We start from the raw sequence: 23,191 nt of genomic DNA on the forward strand, positions 1-23,191 counted from the left end.
TAATTTAAAATAATTTTACAATAACTATGAATGATTACATGATTTTGTTTTTAAGGTCGTATCTTCAACATAAGAGAAAGAACTTGCTTTAGTCTGCTCCTTTATTCCTAATGGTTTATGGGTCTAAAGAACTGATACATCACTTAGCTTGTGGGTGCACAATTGAAACCAAGCACAGGGTGCTCTGGGCAGAGGCGAGCAGGTGAACTGGAAAGAGCCTCCTCTAACACGTGGTGGACAAGAGCCCGAGCACTGCAGGACCGGCACTGGTGCCGCATTTTCTCCACCACAGACGATCTCTTCTAGAACCTTCCGCAGATCACCTCAGTCTTTTCAAATGGGACTACAGATGTTAACCATCACTCAGGAATCATAGAGTTTTTCTGGAAGATGATGAGATATCTATAAAATGTATCGTGATCTTAGAGAAATATATTACAAAACTTGGAACACTACTTCCCGGCATCAGACAAGAAGAGTCCTGGGATCCGGTAGGGGTCAAAATGCTGGCTGACCCTCTGTTTTGATTATCAAAGATTTAAGAGATCTTATAGGTAATAACAGAAATAACTAATGATAAAATAAAGACAAACTGCCTTTGTATCTTAGGACAAATCTACATCAACCCTACGCAGCAGTATCTGGCCATGGATATTTAAAATCTTTATTGGTATTTAAGCTAATATAAATTATAACATCAAAATTTGTAAGACCTGTTAAAGAGAACACAAAGTTACATTATGTGACATAAATATCAACAGATGATAAAAATCCATTTTCTTTTGTCTTTGAAACTCAACTACAGGGGATGTGGAAATATTTTTTTTATCAAGTGGATAATCTGTTTTATCAATAGCTAGTAAGCCGTTTTTGTAAATTGTCTTTCAGCTGAAAAAACAATATGCTACTTACATCATATTGGAAAAGGAATGACCTCAAGATTTCCAAGCAACACAGCAATTTTTCACATCTGAACTCCCCTGCTGATCATTAGGAACAGTTTCAAATGTCCCATTCTTGGCTTTCGTTTCAAACCCTGAACAAGTCTGTAACAAGGTTATGGTTGCAAAACATCGAATTTCTGCACGGGGCGCTAAATTGTCTGTCCTCCCTTCTCTTAGCACACCATCATTCATATTAGTTTGAGGTCTCTCCTGAATCAAGCTGTGCGTATGACATACAGAGGAAGTATGAAATCTGTTATTTAGCTTCTATCTCTTGCAAGCTAATACACTACCTCCAATTCATTGTTTAACTGAATTTACTGTTCTGTGCTTAGAGATGCTATGGTCCAAACTCTGCCCTCTCAAGGTGAGACAGAGGGGACTATGCCCCCAAGAGGCTCAGTGCTGGATCAACACATTCAAGAATGTGATAGATAGTCTTCTGTTGGCTGGTATTTGCAGAATGCATTAAAAGGCAGTGGCGGAGGGGACACTTCCTTATCTGATCTGAAATGGTGGCATTTTCTGTGCTGCATTCTTACACAATTCCGATGATTTACAATGCTGATGAGTGAAAGACAGAGATCTGTTTCTTTTCACCCAGTAGCTGGAAGTATTAAAAAGTTAAGGTGGACTAGAAATAAAACACAATTCCAATATATTTTAAACCAGATTTAAGTTTTTTTTTTTAATTCAAATTGACCCAAAGCAAAACTTACATTACAAAGGAAGAACAAAATACATTATGATAGAACACACTAGGAGTTACATGAAAGCTGAATTTGTGGGCAAAGGGCCTCCTCATCCCAATCACATTCTGGACGGATGAGAGTTAGAATCTCAGTTTTTGCATGGTCCACTCTCGTAATTAAACTACGTGTTCTCGTCTCTTAGGGTGTGCATCTGACAGATCAGGCTAGACTCCCTCACACTCCAGATGTGTACTCTCGCTACTGCCAGAACTCTGAATTCTCTAGCGGAAATGCTGTTCCAAGCATGACTGATAATGGATTAAAAAAAAAAAAAAAAAAAGCCAAGTCCTCCAAACTAACAAGCGTGGATTATTCTGTAGTAAAGAGTTTAGAAATATGGGAATTAAATAATCTAAAAAAACACTCTTACTCTGCTGTACATTTATAAACACAAATATTTACACACACAAAAAAATCTGTTTTCAAAAGATGAGGTTTGCAGTTCATTAATGATCATAATCTTTTTATGAGCTGGTTTCTTTGGTGTACTTGCCAAATATATTTTTATAAAGGTTTAGTAATAGGCTTAAATGATAAATTTCAAAAGAAACATAGAAGGATCAGTGACAAATTTATATTATTCTTAACATATCAGTCAAGATTCTGGAAAAACCAATCGGCTGATTTTCTGAGAATGTCTGTTCTCTATACTCATTCTGTGACCACAGAATGCTTCTCTGCCTATCAAATTCAAGTGTAGACCCACACGTTCGCCCCTATTTCCATCAGTTACCAACGCTGAGACATTTTAGTTATTGTTACATATGATATGTGACTGGGATTTTATTAACAACAAAAAAGAAAACATTCTTTTTAAGCTTCCAGATAAATCAAACCTCAAACAATAAATAATGGAATTACACACTTCTTAATTAAATAGAAATTTCGATTCCGGGAAGAGCTCTCATAATTTTTTTCTTAAGTTGCAGCAGCCTTACAGAACAAAGAATTTACCTTTATCTGATCTTTTTACTTGGAATTCCCTGACTCACACTCAGTGGCTAACTTAGTTCGGAAACCTTCAAGTGGTTGGGGAAAGAAAATCACTTTACACTCACTGAATAAACAGACACACATGAGGAAATGAGCCCTGTGTGAACGTCACACTGACATCACTGCTCAGAGCGCAGGACCCCCGCACCCCCTCCCATCTCCTTGTCTCCCTGCCCAGGGTTTCGGGGAAGAGGAACACTCTGTTCCTTCCTGGCCATGCCATGCCCCTGATGTGACACCGTGTCTTACCTCTGACCCAGGTGTTGGTTTCCAGAACGAGAACACAGCCCGGATCCTAGCTTCCCAAGGGACACTCTCTCTCGGAAGGCAACTTTTTGGAGCTTTTGTTATGGGGAAAGACAGACCACCCATTTCTACTCATCACATACCAGTTACAGTTTGGGGATGGTTACAAAACTGGTCACACTCTCACTAACTCCCTGCAAAAGAGTGTCTGTGCCCTGTCCGTGATCCCCCAAATCATTCCCTTCTCGAAGCTGCCGTTCTTCAGAAACCTATACATAGCCTAGACCCAGCAGAACAGATTCTCTGATGCCACAGCTTTGCTGCATCCAAGAGAACAAATTTGTGCTTGAAATATTACTGCTGGCTCTGAAAAGGGGTAAAGCCAGAGCCGAGTTCTAATTCTGTTGTTATACTTTTCAGGCGAAATAGTTTTATTCTTAATGACTTAAAACTAGAAATGCAGACAAGGGAAGCCCTTCATCTTGTAAACTTTTGATAACAATTTTATTACAAGTGTGTAAATATTCTGAAATTTCCCAAAGCACTAAGCACAATACTGGGATATTTTTAAAGCTTCTTCTGAAACTAATATGATGACAACTCAAGCACAGAACTCATTTCTCAGGGCCTCACCGTAGACCCTGAATGCCTCTGGAATCACTGTTATTGACACTTTATCACATCTGTGTTTACACTGCAGAAATATGCCAATCAGCCTAGAAAATATAGTAACTGTTCTGAAGAGCTTCACTGTGTACATATCCTTACAAATGGATAGGAAATGTTTAATTAGCGTATTAGGAATTAACCAGGCTTACAAATGTGCACCCATTAGAAATTCTTGCCCTTTAGAAATTTTATTTTAACTGGGAAGAAAAAACAAAACAAAACACCAGGAAACCACCCCAAATTATTTAACCATTAAAGCCAAATGGTTTCACAATATTTTGGGCTATTTTTAGGGAATACTCTACCACCAGGATAGGAAATTTTCTGCTTAAAGTGAAGTAAAAGACAAAGCTTAACATGGAAATTGCAACTGACATAACTCTGGTTCTGCAATTAAAATTAAAGTGGCGGCTCCTGTTCTCACAGGTATGTCAAAGCCGGCTGTGGAATGAGGAGCACTGAGTGAAATAATGGATAAAATACACCAGAAAGAGTATTGCACTGGAGGCACTGTTTTAAAAAACAGAACGCATTGGCTTTAGAAAGTTATCTTCTTTCCCATTAATTTTTTTAAAAGCACAGTTCAACTAGAGATAGAAGTTGAGACCCAATGTCTCTGGGTAGTGTACAACAGTTGTTAAAAAAAATAAGTTAAAAACAAGAGCACACCAACAGGAAAGCAGGGGTACTGGATGTATGTCATCCAAAAGCTACATTAATTAGGAAGAGAACAGTTTGAAACAGCCAATTTGTACTCATTAAAAATGAAAAAGGTGACAGCATGACTTTAAAAATTTCTTAGGGCATTTTCCAGTAGAACCCAGGACCCCCTGGGTGAAACTGTGCCTCCCAACTTTAACAAGTGCTCTGCTGGTTCACAACACCATGCACGCCAATGAAACCATAAATTTGGAAAAGGTAAATTCTCCACTCCAAACCTGCTTGTGTCATTTTGGAAAAAACAATTTTTTTTTATAAATGCAATATTGTATAGAAAGCTTGGACCTCTTAAACTTGGACCAAGAAACCAAATTAAGACCTTCAAGCATGTGGTGTGTGTGTGTGTGTGTGTTTATATATATAAAAAAAACCCTCCCCTACAATGAAAACCAACCAACCAACCAACCAACCAAACAAAAAGAAACCTAAAAGTGTATACCTGCTTTCTGACTTCACAGCAAATCAGAAATTGCATAGGATATACTTTGTGCAAGGCAAAAAGCCTTTTAAGTATCTGGAATATAACTCCTAATCTTGCTCACAGTTCTGTATATCAGATATCATCAAATTTGTGTTTTAAGTAGTCTTTCATGACCTTGGCAATTGGTAGTTCATCAAGTAGCTTTAGGTTTTGAAGGCCTATACATTGTCGAATTTTAATTCGGCACAGGTCCTGCAAGTTTCTGGGCTGTCCTAAAAAGACAGAAAGAAGAAAATGTTACAAAGCTACAAAGCACAATATTTAAGGCGCGGGCTTTTAGGTTCTGAAAAGAACAGTTGGGTTTCACTGGGAAGTGTCTCTGTGTGGACTTTACGTGCAAAGGATTAGAGAGACTCCAGCTAGAAGGACGCATCCTGGGTACCTTGATGTGGTGTCTTGTGATGGTTTCACATCCCTGGGATGGTCAATATTTTCACCTCCATTTTACAAATTAAGGACACTAAGGATCAGGGATTTAAGTTAGTTGCTCAATGTCAGATGACCAATTAAAAGCTTTTGAGACCGGGACTAAAGCCAGTTCTTCTGATTCTAAGCCTGGTATTCTTACCATTACAAATCAGAATGCCAATTCTCATCCTGCACAGGCCTCTGAGGTGATGGGTTAACACCTGTGTGAGCGAATCACTTCTCTGGGCCTCAGTTTCTCCATCTGAAAAGTGAGGGAACTGAAAGGGATGCCTTCTCACGTGGCTCCTCCTGTCAGCTCACTGTCCAGGGCAGTGACACAATCCTGGGGAGCCTTCTCAAAGGACATCTGCCCACCTGCTCACCATGATTTTGGACAGCAGAGGCGGGAGGGCATAGGCTAGGGGGGCAGGAGTGGGTTGGAAAAGCACCCTAAGCTATTCTGAATCTGTCTCTTCAAACCTCACATCCCAACCATCTGCCAATAAAAACCTCTGCTCTAACACAAACTCAAAAGAAAAATTATAAAATACAATTTTTTCACTTTTGGATATTGTGTTTTACCAAAACAATACAAGTGACCACAAACACAAGCAAAAATTGTATGCAACAGTGCCTCAGATAAAAACAAAACAAAAACAAAAACAAATTTCTTCTGTATAGCACAGGGAACTACATTCAATATCTTGTAATAACCTTTAATGAAAAAGGATATGAAAACAAATATATGCATGTATATGCATGACTGAGACATTGTGTTATACGCCAGAAATTGACATATTGTAACTGACTATATTTCAATAAAATTTTTTAAAAAAGTGCTTGAATTCACATAAATTCTACTTTCATATTAAATGGTAACAATAATACAAACTAACATATGTCGAATGTGTACTCTGCGCTGTGTAGTCTTATAAGCTCCTGACAATATACTAACTCGTTAATCCTTCCCTTTTATGAGGGAAGTACTTTGATCATCATCCTGATTTTACAGACTCTTTTCGTCTCCAAGATTAAGTAACACACTCAAAGTCAAGCAGAATGCCATACTTCAGTGGTTCTCAAACTCCTTGGTCTTAAAACCTCTTCACATTAAAAAAAAAAATTATCCAGGACCCCAAAAAATAACTTCCATTTATGTGGGTTATATCTATTGATAATGATCATATCAGAAGTTAAAACAGAAATTTCAGAAATACTTAGTTCATTTAAAATAATAAACTTACTATATGCTAACATAAGTAACACTTATGAAAATAATGGTATTTTCAAAAATGAATCATGAGAAGAATGGCAATCTTTCACATTTCTGCAAAGCTTTTAAAGGTCTGGCTTAACAGATGATCACTGACTTCTCATACATGCTTCTGCATTCAGTCTGCTGTGATGAAACCCCATCATCCCGTCTCTGGACAACTCTATTTCCTCTCACGAAAGAAAGAATGTAGAAATGACAAATAACATCTTAGTATTATCATGGAAATCGGTTTGACCTTAGATGCCCTGAAATGGTCTGGGTTAACTCCAGGGGTCCCCAGGCCATTTGTGGGGGACCGCTGCTATACTTAGTCCTTGATCCTTTACTTGAACTGTACAGGTTTAGAGCGATCACCATTATTCAAAATTAAGTAATTCTTCACGAGTGAAAAAGCATCCTTAAGACGCAGATCTCTGCTCTGTAAGATCTGTATGAACAGGTGCTTTCCAAGAGGTTCTGAACCTTAAAATGTCCATAAACCAGGGGCACGTGTATCTACAGATGTCTGAGCAAGGATCCCTGAGTGGCTGTAACACACGCTTGTGTCTCTTGGCAAGAGGGCACTTCATCAGAGATGAGGTCAGGTTCCCCAACAGATACTCTCAGAGCTCCTCTTCTCTGCAGCACTGAATAAGGCTATGAGTTTACATTTATTTGGTGATGATCTATTAATGCCCATCTTCCTCACATGCTCCAAGAGAGCAAGACAATTTCTGGCCGCCAGTGTAAAAGCCCAAGGCCTGAGACAATACGCAACAAATACTAGTTGAATAAATGAATACTTAATAGGCTGGCCCTTGAAGTATTTTATACTGTTTTACAGTCGACTCGTTGCAAAACATACCCATGTCAACAGCAGATCATTTTCTAACCTGTTTTGAATTATTTTTCATCACCATTCATGGGCTACCTTTAGGAAGAGAATAAATTATCACTGTCATTTTTCAACAGATGCTTATTGTATTTGATCTGCAAATGCAAACCAGAATATGAATTAGGTTTGAATCTTCTTTTTTCAAAGAATTTGATTTTCCTAATAGATGGCAGGTTCTTTTCAAGTACAATATTAATGAAAAGGGCAACCACAATGTATTCAGGCAAAAAACACATGAGGATAAAACTGACATAGAGAAGTATATACGTGCATCCTTAAGCGAAAACATGTCATCCAACAATGTGGAAAACAGTATTATTGGAATTTGCTTAGCTGAAGTAGAAGAGCTGGAGACAAAAGGTTCCAAATGGGGTATATCTTCTGATGATCTCGTTTCATAGCAAATTACACTCTCCAAAAATGACTGCAGGAACTCCTAAGCCTTGTGTTCTCTTTACAGCGGGACTGGATACCCCAGCATTGAGACACAGTTTCCAGGTTCCCTCTCCTTGAAAGTGACTAAGTGACTACGATGGGACTCAAAAATCATAGCTTTCTCCTGGCCCTTGGGACATTCACTCTTGGAACACAGCTATCACTATGCCATGAAGGAGACCAAGCAGTCTACAAAAAAAGAACTAACATCCCCACCCCATAGTCCAGGCTGAGCTCCCAGCCCACTGCCCACACCAGCCAGCCAGCTACCAGAGTGAGAGCCCTCTGGAAAGTGGAGGGGCCCCAGTCAAGCAGCTCCAGATGACACTGCCTGGAGCAGAGAAGTAAAATGATCAGCCATTATTATTTCAAGCCAGTAAATTTTGCAGCATTCGATAACCGAGTGAGATTCTGGGATATGGAAATAGGGTGTTGCCATTAAAAAAAAAAAAAATCCAAAACAGGTGGCTTTGCGTAATTCCTGTCTGCAGAATGACCCTGAATGGCAGATGCCCAGTACAATGGTTACAAAGCATCAGCTCCGGAGCCAGAATGGGTGGGTCTGACTGCTGGCCCCCAAACGTACCAGCTATGTGACCCTGGGTGAGCTACTTAGCCTCCTGTCTCAGTTTCCTCATCAGTGAACTGAGGAGAACAACCAACATAATAGCCCTTACAAGCACAAGGAGAGTCAGTTTCGGTAAAGTGCTTACAGTAGTATCAGGCATGTAGTAAGAGCTCTGACGTATCTGGTAAATCAATATTAAAACAGTAGTTTTTAAATACTAGTTAGGATAATTAGTGGTTGCTTCTCCTTCTCAGCAAAGTCAAGGGCCCTTCCTGGTTCTTAACACCAAGTAAGAAAAATAGTTGGCAGATTAACAGTAAAGGAGCAACTGGTCCTGGACGAACTGATGGAAATCACATTCTGGAAATCACTGCCTGACTTGAATGAGGCAGAAATGTGAGAGCTTTTGTATAAGAAGCTGTGCAGCGATGAAGTGAGGGATGTCATTAAACTACTGCTCCACAGAAACACAGATATTCCCTCATCCTGCCCAGTAGCCGCACTGAGTGAAAAGTGGGCTAAAAAATAAAGAGTAACGAAGACTCACTGTAATGACTGTTTTCTGAGACTCAGGAATATCGCTTTAGGAATAGAAGATTATGACTGAAAGCGAAGTACAGGCACACCTCGTTTTACTGTGCTTCACAGATGCTGTGTTTTGTTTGTTTGTTTGTTTGTTTGTTTTAACAAATTGAAGAACTGTGGCAGCTCTGCATTGAGCAAGCCTATTGGTACCATTTTTCCAACAGCATCTGCTCACTTCATGTCTCTGTGTCACCATTTTGGTAATTCTCACAACACTTCAAATTTTTTCATTATTATTATATTATAGTGATCTGTGATTGGTGATTTTTTTTTTTGGTGTTGCTACTACTATGGCTAGCTGAAAGCTCAGATGATGGTTAGACATTTTTAGCAACAAAGTATTTTTTAGTTAACGGATGTAATTTTTTTTTTTTTAGATATAATGCTATCGCACAATTAACAGATTATGGTACAGTGCAAACATAACTTTTGTACGTGCTGGGACATCGAACAGTTTGTATGACTGGATTTACTGCGAAGTTCGTGTTCCTGGAGTGGTCTGGAACAGAATCTGCAGTATCTCCGAGGTGTGCTTCCATTTATTTTCTTGTTAACAAATTACTGAGCACTTACTATGCGCTCAGAAATGCACTGTCCCAGAGACTAAAGGGGCAAGGGGAAGAAGGAGGCAGTGGCAGAGGAAAAGAAGGCAGAGAAAGATTAAAGGGAACAAGCCAAAAAAATCAACTCACACGCGCACATTGTTTACTAGGCGTCTTAGAAAACCACTCCTGCCCTATTAAACAGCAATCGTCTTGTCCACGGGCTTTTAACAGGGGAGACTGGGGGACACCTCACAAAAAGAGCATAATTTAAGGAATTACAAGCACTACGGGGGATGCAGAAACACTACACGCTATTATTCATACTAATGAATTACAATGGGATTACATAACACTTCAAAGGGTTACCAGTCTTTCCATTTGGTAAAGAAGCCCATAATTAGTAATAATTGGGCTGGTACAAAATAGGAAATCAGCTTTTGAAGGGTCTGGTCTAGGATAAATTACAAAACCAGGGCAGCAGCATTAATTTAGAAAATTAAATATCCTAAACCACCTCCTTTTGACATCAGCACCACTGTGTTTATGATAGGCTAAACTTACTTATTTAGATGAAATATTTGTAAAGGTAGACAGAGAGGCAAAACATTTTTAGATAACCAAAGCGAACAAAATGAAAGTAAAACAAAAGTTCCACATTTTTCTTTGGGGGAAAGGAGGGTAGAGACTGTTTGTAGAGGGGAGGGCATAAAGGAACAAAAAGAAAGATTTAGCCCATTCTGGATTGCTTTGTATAATCTAACTTGTTCCTTCAAGTACCATTCCATCTTAGGTCAACATCTGGAATGGTCTTCTCTCTGTTTTAATCTCAGATTCCCATTTTAAACTCCTACCGTGAATACATTTTATTCCTTTGCTCCTGCTTCTGAATTCCCTTCACAGGGACTTAGTATGAAATGTGCTAAACAAATCTTACTTTATAGGACAAAGGCAGTTGCTAGCTCACCTTAAAATAAAAACCATAGTACTGTAAAATAAAATGCTTCCACTGATTTAACTCTTAGATGAAATCCAAACGTATACACACATATCAGCCCTGATGACATCTGTCCATTCATTACATTTTTCTTCACAGGCAAAAGAGCCTTGACCTGTATTTCCCATTTGCACTAAGCCAAACAAAACCTTATACTGCTTCCTAACAAATGACAAGAAATATCTAGAAGCCTTTTCATAAAAAATAGAAAGTAATACAGTATGATGGAAAAAGTCCAGAATAAGGTAATACTTTCTATATCATAGGAACTTTTTAATGTGGTATAATTTGACTTAAAACTATGTACTGTTGACTTATTTATTTCTAAAAGTGATTTTAATCATTGGGACTAAAAAAACCTAATTAAGAGTATAAATGTAGATGTTTAGCAAAATCCCCAGTTAGAACAAAAAATCAATACTCAAAAATAACCTTACTTAAAATGTGCTACACAAATTATTTCTCCAAAGAGTTAAATAGTAACATTGTTCTGATAAGTCATACTAAAAGAAAAGAGAGAAAGAAAGAGAAAAAAAATCAAAGAATCTGATTACAGCAGCACTGGAAAGGAATACAGGATGCAAAGGGGCTGCTTTATGTGACTGTCTGCTTACATACTTGGCCTTGTACTGGATTTAGCTGAGAAAGCCAGTCTAAATTTCACTCTCTTAAAATTAAAAGAGTCAGATTATGCTGTACACCAGAAGTTGACACAACATGGTAAACTAACTATACTTCAATTTTAAAAAGTAAAAAAAAAAAAAAAAAAAAGCATGATTTGTATTCTTAATTTTTCAAAGTTTGAAACTCTTCAGCTAAAATATGGTACTTGACTATTACTAAAATAAAAAGAAAACATATTTCAGGTTACTGCAGTGTTTATCAAATAGCATTTTTAAATGCCTGTGACTGATGTTCAAAAAAGTAACAATCTCAAGTACTTGACCAATTAAGTCTCCTGCAACTCATTGCTATCTACCTAATCTTTTTTCTTAGAAATATGAGCCCTTTATTTTAAAAATTCCTTTTATTAACTTCATTAAAATTTTATTTAAATTATTTTAAAATCATGTATAGTATTATTTAAATTATTAAATATTTAAATAGAAGTATTTAAATTTTAAGTAATTAATTCCTTTTATTAATTCCTTTAATTCTTTAAAACACACAAATCAATACAGCCCAGCACTAACTACCTCTGACATACCACTGAAGCATACTGAGTGGTTACTTCAAGTCTTTGAACAGCATCTAACTAGAAACACTGAATTAACTTCGACACCTCTGGATATTAAACACAAACCCAACTGGCATATTCTCTATCTTAAGAGTAATCTATACCAGACCGTGCCATGGGAATAAAAGATGCTGTGTGAAAAAAAGTAAGGTGTTCCATAAACAAAGTCAAGTGGTTAACTCACTCAAGGACTCCTTGGCACCTCTGACATGCTACTGTGCATGGTGAGTCCCTGAAGCTGGGATATAGAATCCAGGGTACTAACCTCCCCAGCAGATATGAATAATGAATCTGTTTTACCACCATAGCATCTGATAAAATAACAATTTTATAGACACAGTTCAGGAATCACTGATCTTTACAGATCCTAACTGGTAAATACACTAGCACAGGGTAAGCAGTAATTTAAAGCATCTCATTTTATCCACAGATTGTAACTGCAGACAGAAACATGTGAAAGAGACCCAACAAACCCTAAAGCACAAGGCCAACAAACAGCGTGTCCTTAAAATTGCGGACGTAGAAATGGTACATCACTAGGTTTCAGCTTTTTAGTTTTAGGACCTCTTCACACTCTTTAAGTTGATGGACCTCAAAGAATTTTTGTTTATGTGTGTTATATCTTTATTTACTGTATTTAGAAATTAAAATTGAGAAATTAAAAAAAAAGTTACTGATTCATTTAAGAATAACAGTAATAAATTCATTATCAGGTGAAATAACTTTTTATGGGGAAAAAAAAAGCTGCTTTCCAAGACAGGAAAGATTTCATGAGAAGAGTGGCGCTGTTTCACATCCTTGCATGTATCTCTGAAGGTCTGGCATCAAAGAAGACAGCTGGACTCAGAGATCTGCGTTCGCGTACCACCTGTTACAATATGCTGTTTGACTGAAGTAGCTGAAAAAATTCAGACTCACTCACAGATGTAGTTGGAAAAGAAAGGAATATTTTAATAGCCTTTTTAGATAATCATGGATCTTCTTTGACTTCACCAAAACTCAACAAGTGGTGTGTGTGTGTGTGTTTTTAAGATTAGATACAATATGGAATCTGAAACCAAATAAATGAAAGTTTTGCACTCTTTCACATTAAAATCCATTGGTCTATCGTGCCCTTTGAATGAATCTTTTACCCGTGCATGATTTTGTAACAATATACATCAGTCATTTGGAAATTATTGGTTCACTAGGTCATGCAGATTTTCCAAATGCTGACCCAATTCATGATATGATATCAAAAAAATCACTTTTGTTAATATCTTGGTGGATTTCAAAAAAGCCTTTACTATTGGGAGTCTATATCCCTGTGGCAAGTACAAGCTTTTCATTTTCTAATTTTCACTTGAAAGCTCAAATTTTATGACTTACTCACTATAAATACTGTCGGTTGTTTTCTTTAAGGTGACAAAGTGAACTTTATTCACTTTCCAGAAAATGTCTGCCAAATACCAAGGACAAAACAGCTATAGTTTGGCTGTCAGTTCATCTTTCAAGTAAAACTGGTATTCCATCAAAAAGCTGCTGGTTCCACTCAAACACATCACAGAAGTGCTCTTCCTCAATTCAATCACAGCACTTTGATCTACAATAAGAATACTTTCAATTTTCATCCCACAGAATACTAAAAAGATACAAACTCAAAGGGAAAAGATTTAATAAAATTAAATTGAAGACGTTCCTAAATGGAACTAGAACATCCTTTCCTAAGATTGGCTCAAACCTTCTGGAGCCACTGCCCTGATTAATGCGGAGGTGGCTGCCATGTTACCCACCACCACTCTTACACTATCATTGCAGAAGTCAGTGCCGTGAAGAAGGCAGACAGTATCTTAGTATTGTTCTGAAACGAGCTTTGACCTCACGGCACCTAAAAACTGTCTCGAGGACTCCCAAGAGTCCACACTGTTTTACATGAATCCAGAAATAAAATTACTAGCAGTAGGATATCATCCTCTTTAAGGGTGGTTACTAGGCAAGAATTTTTTAAAAGTTGGAATCCCAAGGACTACAGTCTAATTTCCCCATTTTTCAGAGGAGGAAACTGAGGTCCGTGAGGCGGGCAGAGGCTAAGCAGTCTGCGCAAGTTTATGAGGCCAGTGAGACACTGGGTCAAGAGCCCATTAGCCGCTGTCTCCACACCAGACTCAGCTGATTTCATGGCACCTGTGACACAGAGAGCTTAGGATGACATGCGGGAGATACGTGCCTCTGGATCCAAGTGGGCCCAATACCACTCAGCCCAAGGGACCATGAATAGGATGTTTTTCACATTTTATTTTAGCTTCAACCGATAAAGAATTTGAAATCATCACTCCCATCCTTACAAGAAGAAAAAACAGAACAGACTCAAAATCAACAACTTATCTTGGACCCATCAGTAAACTGACGTCACAGGGCAAACCTCCACTGCAAAACCTGGAGAGAAAAACCAATCCGGAGCGTCACAGCTGAAATCTGTACCTGAAGCAGAAGCCGCTGGGGCCACAAACTGGTAAGAACACAGAAGTGGTCATTTTGATGAGCTGCCAGAAGCTGTGCGCGGGCTGGGCTGAGAGTGAGAGCCGCCATCGTAGGAAGCCCCTGCTCATTTCTGAGTCTTACTTTCAGGAACCCCGCCAGGTTCTCACAGTGAAGAGCCAATACAGATGCGCCCCCCATGGCCCTGGCAGGGGGAGGGTGAGAATAACCAGGGGACACACACCCAGAAGCTTCGTAACAAAGGCCTGTTCTCCAAGGGGAAAGACTTTCCCAGCGTCTAATCCCGCCTGGACAATGAACATTTCTCTGACTCCAGCCACCAAAGCCCTCCAAGGAGGGGGTAGTGGTAGGGAAGAGGGGAGAGTGGGCAAAACTAAGAAACTCTTCTGCAGGTCATAGCCCAGGGACACAGGCCCACTGAGAGACTGAGATTTCATCCTTAGATTCTAGGCCATTCGCCTCCCCCACATCTTAACCACCACACCAACATGCTAACAGTGGATTAGAGCTGAAAGAGTTCCAGGATGCAGACTCGCTGCGGAGCGGCACTGAGGGAAGCCCTAACTCCAGAGGGGAGACCAAAGCAAGGACCCTGGTGGATCTGAAGCCTCTGGCACCTACGGCTGTAGCAGACACAACACACAGCCCAACTCCGAGACAGGTTAACCAAAAACCCAACATTCAGGTCTATTTATCTCAGTTCCTATTCCTGATACATCACATCTGGCTTTGATTAAAAAAAAAATAAAAATTAAGACACATTAAAAGTCAAGAAAAAACAACAGTCAGAAGAGACAAAGCAAGCATCAGACCAGACTAGACTTCCCTATGACAGAGACGCTGGAATTATCGGTCAGGCCATCGAAAATAACTGACTGCTATGTTAAAACTAATGAAAATGTTAGATGGTAACAGAAAAACCTTGCCTATCTTCTGCCTACATGAAATAGCCCTACAGAGGCAGTTTCCATACACAGTGAGTACAGATGGAGATGTCACTGGCAGAGGGAGAAATGGGTGACAAGCTGACCCCTCCAATGCCCTGGACCTTGCCACTTGTCCAAGTCTTTGATGCCACCTTGCCTTGGAAACATTTCCCTTTTCTACATAAAAGATAAAGCCTTACAATTAAAGGGCTTCCTAGGCAGGCAGCATGCAGAGAAACTTCTCTGCAAACAGTCTAGCCAAGCAAATGTGGAAGCTGCCTACTCTTGAGTGGCATTCTCCAACAGGGAGCCGTCTCATTTACTGCTACCTCAGCGTGGACTTGACAGTGTTCCAAGCTGTGTGCACAAGGAACTGCAGGTCCTTTCCGTCCTTCCCCGCTCCTGCAGAGGCGGCTGGCAGAAGGTCCTTACCTACTGTGGGCATAGTCTGTGCTTAAGCATTCAGAAGTGGGCCCCCTCCCAAACTGTAAGTTTTCCACTACTTCTTTCTGAACAAAATCCCAGGCATACAGTTGATTAAAATCCCATCTTTTTTCTTCCCCCCATAAGATTAAGAGTTCTGGCTAGTTACTGCCCACAGCCAGCTTTCTCATGGAATTTCTCTCTTCATCCATATGTTGGCCAGGGAAGTTTATACTGTGGGGCAGGGAGATAAGGGGGAAAGAGCACTAGATTACAGTCTGATTGCTGTCTGGGTGGGTGGGTGGGGGGTGGTAAGAGTTCCATTATTATTCAACCAGACCCTAAAGGCAAGCTTTACTTATGAAACTGTCTTTCTTGAAGACTATTTTAACAACATTTTCTGGTGCTTGTCCGTTTATTGTGCGTAAATGTTAATTTTCTCCTTTGAATTGGGCAAACGTTCCTACAATCTTCTGCTGTTTATCTTCAGCTACAGAATTTTAGCCCATTCCTATATGCCAGAGATACAATGATCCTCCTAGCTCCATAATGGTGTTTGCGCAGAACGTTGTGCAGAAATTATTCTACTTTAGTGATAGAATTTGCATGGCCTTCATCAGCGGACCTCCATCAGAGTCCATCAGTGGACCTCCATCAGAACATCTGCTGCTGCCTGTCTTTATCACCATCTCTACCTGTTATCAGTCACACCTTCCTTATTCTCCCTGCTGTTGTCCCTTTGGTTTATTTCCACTCTTTTTTCTTTCAAGTAAAAGAATGAAAAGAACAAAAACTGGCTTCTCTAAGCAGGAAAACATCTTTCCTTCTGCAAGGCAATCCTCAGTCTCCGGGTATGATCTCTGGCTCTTCTGAGCTGCGTTTATTGTTCCAGGGTTAGCAGAGATAAGCTACTTCTTCACTTGAATGGCTTTCTGGAGGAGACCACGCTGAATTCCAGCTATTTTGAAAGGCAGAGATTTTTGCAAGTCTGGCTGTAGAGTAACAAATGCTCTTTGTGGCTTCTCCATCTACTTGTGATCAACAAGGCACTGGCAGATACTACCTTATAAGTAAGCCGCTTGACTTGCTCTGTTTTTATGACGTGTGTATCGAAGTTTTTATGGCAATTTTTCTAAAAAGCCACAGCAGCTTTTAGATTCCAGGATTATGACTGTCTTGGGCTCTTCCAATTTAAATAATTTGCTTTCTAATCTAAATGGTGCACGGAAAAGTAACACGGCCCTGAATAATGACCACCCAGTGGCACTTCTGCTGTCCTGACACCTCAGGAATCTGAGCTCTCAGATTGGAAGCTCTCTAGCCTCAGTGCCTAGAGAGCTCTGGCGCTTGGCAGCATCAAAGACAGGAAAGAGTGCAGGGATTTGATTTGATGCTCCCTGAACCGCCCAACCTTCTTTCACTCTGGTTTCCAAGAGAGCCAGTAGAGAGCTCCAAAGGGCATCAGTTACAGGCAGTCCTTCTAGCACACAGTTATTCACTAGGAAAAGAAAACCTAATAAATAACGTACAAGCGAAGCAGAAATACTCAATTTGCTTTTGGCAGGAAACATCACTGACTATAAAGTCAAGAAGTAATATCTGTACACCAGAAATTGACACAACATTGTAAACTGACTGTACTTCAATTAAAACAAAAAGGAGTAATGAATTATGTTGCAGTATCTGAAAACATAGGGTAACTGCAGCCTCCAAAGGTCCTGGCTGATGGTCCTTCACTTCTGCAAAGCATACAGTTTGCTCAGCCACTATCCTTTCCGGATGCGGTCCATCAGCCAACCCACACTTACTGAGGACCTACAGGTGCATGGCTCTGCTCTATGTGCAGCTGAGAATTCAACCACAAAGAGGCAGTCCCTGTCGATTTTTCTATCTGCCCTAATTTTAAAGGTACGTGGGAATCTCTTTTTACTCAATATCCTTGCTCTCCATTTGTCTCCACATGCAGGCTAAGAGTCTGCAGAGCTGAAAATAAGAGGCGAGGGTAGAATAAGAGTCTAAGGGATTCACTCTGCTGGTAGCAAGCCAGCCCTCACTGTTCATCCACCCTCATTTAATTATTTTATTAAACACACACACACACACACACACACACACACACACACACACACAGCACTTCAATGTGCCAGGTACTCCTTTAACTGCACTACAAATACTAACTCATTCAATCCTCACAACAAGCCTATATAGTTACCCCAATTTTAAGACAAGGACACTGAGGCACAAAGTGGCTATGTAACCCACCCAAGGTCACCGCTAATATGTGGCAGAGTTAGGACTCGAGCTTGGGCGGTCTAGCCCTCGACGATGCCATCAACCCCTGAGCAGAATATGTAACAAACAGACTGAGGCATTTATGAGTGTAACATGGCTTCCCGAAGGTGATCAGAATAACTTAACCAAGAGCCTCTGGTGTGTAAGTTAAAACAACACAATAGCGACACCAACAAAAAGATGCTCAGCACTGATTAAGAATAAGATATACTTTCTAGGGGATAGACCATGACAGAGTCCCAACCTCGGGTGAAGAGTAATCTCATCTTTCCCGACACCGGCACCCCTCCCGGTCTATAAATGAAGGCTGTTACAGCGCCTGCTGTGAGAATCAGCACTGGAGCTTTCACTGCAATCTCTTCCCAAAACGCAGCCTGGATCTGAAGAGTCAGAGTCAGCTGGTGAGGAACCAGCACCTCCCAAACATCTCCCGTCTTTTGTATATCGATGTGCCTCAAAAGCTTTCTGCGAGGGTCCACCTACCAGACAGCCCAAAGCATCTCTCCTGGGGCAGATATATCTGTGCTGCAGAACACAGGAGCCATGAGGCACTTGTGGACATTTAAATTAAATTAATACAATTAAGTAAAATTAAAAATTCAGTTCCTACATGGCATCTGCCACATAAAAAGTGAGGCACAGCCAGGTGGGGCTAGTGGCTACCACAGGGGACAGCAAAGTTCTGCTGGGCTGCATGAGTTAGACCCTGAGCGTGATTTCTTCTTACGCTTTAGCCGAAAGAAGCTCAGTGGTAAAAAATTCGCCTGTCCCTTCTTATGAATAAACAAAATCCAAATTTCACTTCATTTCTTCCTAAGTTTTCTACTCCCAAAATCAGTTCCAAGGAGGAGCAGATTACTTTTTAGAAGCAGATCAAGTAAACGCCTTACCTTCCAGCATCTGGTACCCAGAATGTGTTTTCTTCTTGCACAATAATGAGTGAACCGTAAAAATCAGGTAAGGAAAAGGGAATTCATGAAAAAGTGCAGTAGACAACAAAATCAAACGTTTTGTTTATAGACTTCAGCTTCATGCTGGATGCTAAGCTCTGAGATGTGTTCTCGACTGGTCACAGGAAGCTGGACAGGAGAGGGTGGCTATGCCCACACAAACTAACACCTCTATCAGAAGAACAATGCAAACACAGGCACCACTACACATCGTGGGTCAGACACTTTCTGGCTTAAAAAAAAAGTGCCCACACAAAAAGAGGTCAGTGACACTGTCCTGTGTGGGCCAGGGAGTAGAGGTACCAAATTTTCCAGTGATAGCAAATTTTTCCTTACGACAATTTTTCTCATTTCCAGCATCCTTAACCTGCATTACTAGGATACCTAAATAAATATCACTGCTGTTCCATTTCATGTATGTCCACATCATAATGAAGCAGAAAAGCAACAGTAAGACATGAGCAATAAATAAAGCACAAGTTCCAGGGCCCTTCCACAGCTCTGGTCGCTAAGATCCAAAATTCTCATTCTAATTCTTCAATCTCAAGTCCATGGAGGCCTGGAAAGACTAGCTGGAACTGCCTTTTCTAACATCCATCTTTGTTAATTAAAAAAATTTTAATTTAAAAAATTCTCTGCTCTCTGTCCCTTTCTCCAGTTCTTCTCTCACCATATCTACCCCTGATTCTTTTAGTAAGTGAAATTTTTACAAAATGTTGTGATAGAGAGCATTTCTTTTCATTTCGGATGAAAGAGGTTTTACTTACCAAGCAGGACTAATAGGAATCATTAACGTCTGGTTATTTTAAGTTGTAAAAATACCTTAAGCTCCTCAGAAGATGCAAATTTTGTTAAAAAAAATATGTAATAATAATAGTAATAATTAAATTACATACTTGTGACTTCTTGTAAGAAATCCAAACACGGTCGACTACTTCCAGAAATACTTATTGAAACAGCCAGTGGGGTCTGTCCTTCATAGTTCCTTGTGTTCGTGTCCGCTCCGTAATTATATAACATCCGTGCACAAAGCACATCATCCCTAAGGGCAGACAAATGTAAAGGAGTCTGTCCGTCTTCCAAGCGCCCCAAGTTTGTGTCTGCTCCTCTCTGAAGGAACATTCGGCAATAAGAGTGATTGCTTTTGATCACAGCGTATCGCAGTAGGAAACCATTCTGAATGTCGATGTTGGCGTTGTGGTCCAGGAGGATTTTCACACAGCTTGACCTCTCTCGGATAATGGCGAGCTGAAGCGGCGTTGTACCTTTATCACTGAGCGGGTCGACCTCAGCCTTGAACTCCAGGAGGAGGCGGACAAATGAGTCCCTACCGTAGTGAGCAGCCACATGGAGGGGAGTCCAGCCATCATTGCTTTTTGCATTAATAATGTCGCTCCTGTATTCAGATTCTAGCATCAGGCGTGCAATCCGGGCCCGGCCATGCATGGCTGCGTAATGAAGAGCAGTGAAGCCTCCGATTAAGTCCTTAACTGTGGGATCAGCTAGAGTTAAAACCAAAATGAAAACATTAGCAGACTCTAAGACAAAGCAGTGAACCCTGCCATGGTATATAGCACGTCTTAGCCAATTCCCCTACGAAATGTGAAACGATTAAACATTATAATGAATGTCAAGTACTTCTTTCCTCAGCTTAACTGAAGTATAGTTTTAATGGAAAATCAATTTTCGTAGAAAAGTATCAAACCTGAGTTAACAGGATGAGGATGACTTATAAAGGGTTTAAAAGATATGCACAAAAAACACAGAGTCCAGATCACCACATCCCCTCTGTTTGCTAACTTAACCAACTGCCCTTGGCTTCCCAACTCCCTCCTCTCTGTATTGTTTCATGTTTCTCTTCTGTTTTGAACTTTTTGTTTTATTTTCTCTTGTGCTGCTTCTTGGTCTTAAAGAGAAGCATGTGTAGCAACATCTGCTGCTCTAAATTACGGATGTACTGTGGTCTGGCAGACTGTGTTGTTTTAGGGTGTATTAGGTAAAAAAAAAAAAAAAAAAAAAGTTTTTCTGTGGTCTGTAAAAATTCCAAAGCATGTAAGATATATGTTAAGTGATGTTGATAAATCATGTTTTCATAAGATAAAAGTCTATTCTGAATTCTTAGTTTTACAAGAACTTTGGAGTTTGTAAGAATTAAGTGGCACACGCTGTGTGAAAAATTGAAAGAGAACTCAGCACCGTAGAAACATTATTTTTTAAAAGCAGTTCTAAAACCCTCTCCTAAATTGACTGATTTCTGAAAGAAAGAAAGAAAGAAAGAAAGAAAGAAAGAAAGAAAGAAAGAAAGAAAGAAAGAAAGAAAGAAAGAAACGAAGGAGAAAGAAACTAAAATGATTTATCTGCTATGTGACTCAAGTCAGACTTTTGTCATCTGCTCCCAATCTTTCCTGAAGGGTCAGCTCTGTGATGCGCTCAACCCACTGGCCTTCCTGGGCAGCAGGCAAAAAAGGGGCAAGAACCCTCATATTATGTAAGTCACTTCCAGGAGGCCAACAATTCCGTGTAAAGATAACTGGTCAGATCTAACTACCTAGGATTAAAATGCTTTCTTCTTACAAAAGTCACCCTTAATTTTTAGTCTGTTCATGAAAAGAGAAAAATTCATGAGTGTTCTTTAAATAAACAAAAACCTCCAAAGTCATGTGATTTAACACTCACATATTGTTTAGTGAAATGTTATTTAGTTCTAAGACATTTTATGACAACTGGGTCTCTTAGGAAAACCTAGGAGGCTGAAAACTACATGCTATATAGTAATAATACTGCAGAGAACACAAACTTCAATTAAGTAGTTGCAACAAAACCGATAAAAAGTTAACACTTTTTAGGTAAGTTGTATCAGCTGAACTTCTAAAATCATTTAATATAAACTAACGTTACACAACAGTAATATTATATTTATCCATTTAAAGAAAATGAGAGTATCATATCTGTCTTGGTCTTTGCAAAAAGAAAACTATGCAATATCTATTCACTATGTGACTTAGGAAAAAAAAATGAAGGCAAGAACATTTAAACAAAGCATACTGCTGCCATCTACCGGTAAGCCATAAGCATGAGCCGCTAATGTATCCATTTTGACAGGATGCTGAGCACCGGTCTGTCTGCAGATACCTCACTTACCTACAGCAGACTATGTGAAGACAGGCATGAAATTTGAAAGAACCCCTTCTATTCAGATGAAACCGTAAATCTTGCCAAGATGGCCATTTCTAATCTGTACCCGGCCAATCAACTGCTTCCAGACATTCTCTCTTAATCTGTTAGTGAAATTTAAGAATACCTTCTTTCACTTCTCCCACCTTTCACCCACCATGAGTGCCTTTAAAGCTGCCAGTAAACTGTCTTATGAGCATCCTGTACTCACTCTATTTGACAGTAAAACTATGTTATATGAAACTACACTTGTATCTTGGGTTTTCCACTTTAGGTCTTTTTTAGATTCTACTTACATCTTGTTGCTATGCTGAGCTGGGAAAAACAAAGATTAACAAACACAGCAGTGATCTGCTTAGTCTAAGTAAAAACCATTAAAATGTATTAACTGAACACACACTGGAAACACAGCACAGAATGAAGACTGCAGATTAACAACATATGAAATCTGCATAGTTACTTTGCTCAAGGAATTAACAAATGGGAAATATAAGGCAAATAAAGATGAAAACAAAAATTAAGGATTATTATTAACCAATGCAATAGGATAAGAAAAAGATCTTATTTTTAACAGTAATAGAAACTACAAGACACCTAGATATAAATTCTGTAAGAAATGTGCAAGGCACATGTGAAGAAACCGTCTCTGAACTGAATTCACTTCATCTATGTCTGCTCAAATGTTCCTTCATCAGAAAAGCCTTCCTTGGGCACTAACATGGCAGCCCCATCAACCTCTAACTTTGTCCACTTTAGCAAGCTTCCTCCCCACAGGTGCAACCTATTTTAAACAAGTTGTAGCAGTCTCAAGAAATCCATTTAAACCTACTGAAAAGTTTAAAAGTATACATAAATAAGAGCAGAGAAACATTCCCTACCGATATGGTTTCTTTCTTTGCAACAGCTTTAATGAGGTACAATAAAACTGACCCACTTTAAATGTACAAGCTGAAATTTGAGGAATTATATAGTCATGTAACTACCACCAAAATCAAAATACTTCCATCATCTCAAAAAGTTCTTTCCTGCTTCTTTATAGTCAATTCCCTGCCAAGACTCTGGGCCCCAGGCAACCACTAAAGTTGTGCCTTTCTAGAGTTTCACATAAATGGAATGATAGAGTATGTGGGCTTTTGTGCTTGACTTATTTCACTTATGATATTTTTGAAATTCATCCATGATGTTGTTCATCAAAAGTGCATCCCTTTGTATTGCTGAATA

At 39.4% G+C, this 23,191-nt stretch overlaps 1 protein-coding gene across 2 annotated transcripts in view; it reads right to left on the reverse strand.

Moving 5' to 3' along the window:
- Positions 1-1,601: 1,601 nt before the first annotated feature.
- Positions 1,602-23,191, reverse strand: part of ASB7 (ankyrin repeat and SOCS box containing 7) — a 47,840-nt gene continuing 26,250 nt past the window's right edge. For both annotated transcript variants that reach the window (XM_074353926.1, XM_010962897.3), the window contains exons 5-6: positions 19,693-20,298; positions 1,602-5,017 (exon numbers count right to left, since the gene is read on the reverse strand). In XM_074353926.1, the coding sequence (XP_074210027.1) occupies positions 4,878-5,017; positions 19,693-20,298 (746 nt within the window). In that variant the 3' untranslated portion in view covers positions 1,602-4,877. The remainder of the gene's footprint in view (positions 5,018-19,692; positions 20,299-23,191) is intronic.

Source organism: Camelus bactrianus, chromosome 27, assembly GCF_048773025.1.
Source record: "Camelus bactrianus isolate YW-2024 breed Bactrian camel chromosome 27, ASM4877302v1, whole genome shotgun sequence".
NCBI lineage: Eukaryota > Metazoa > Chordata > Mammalia > Artiodactyla > Camelidae > Camelus > Camelus bactrianus.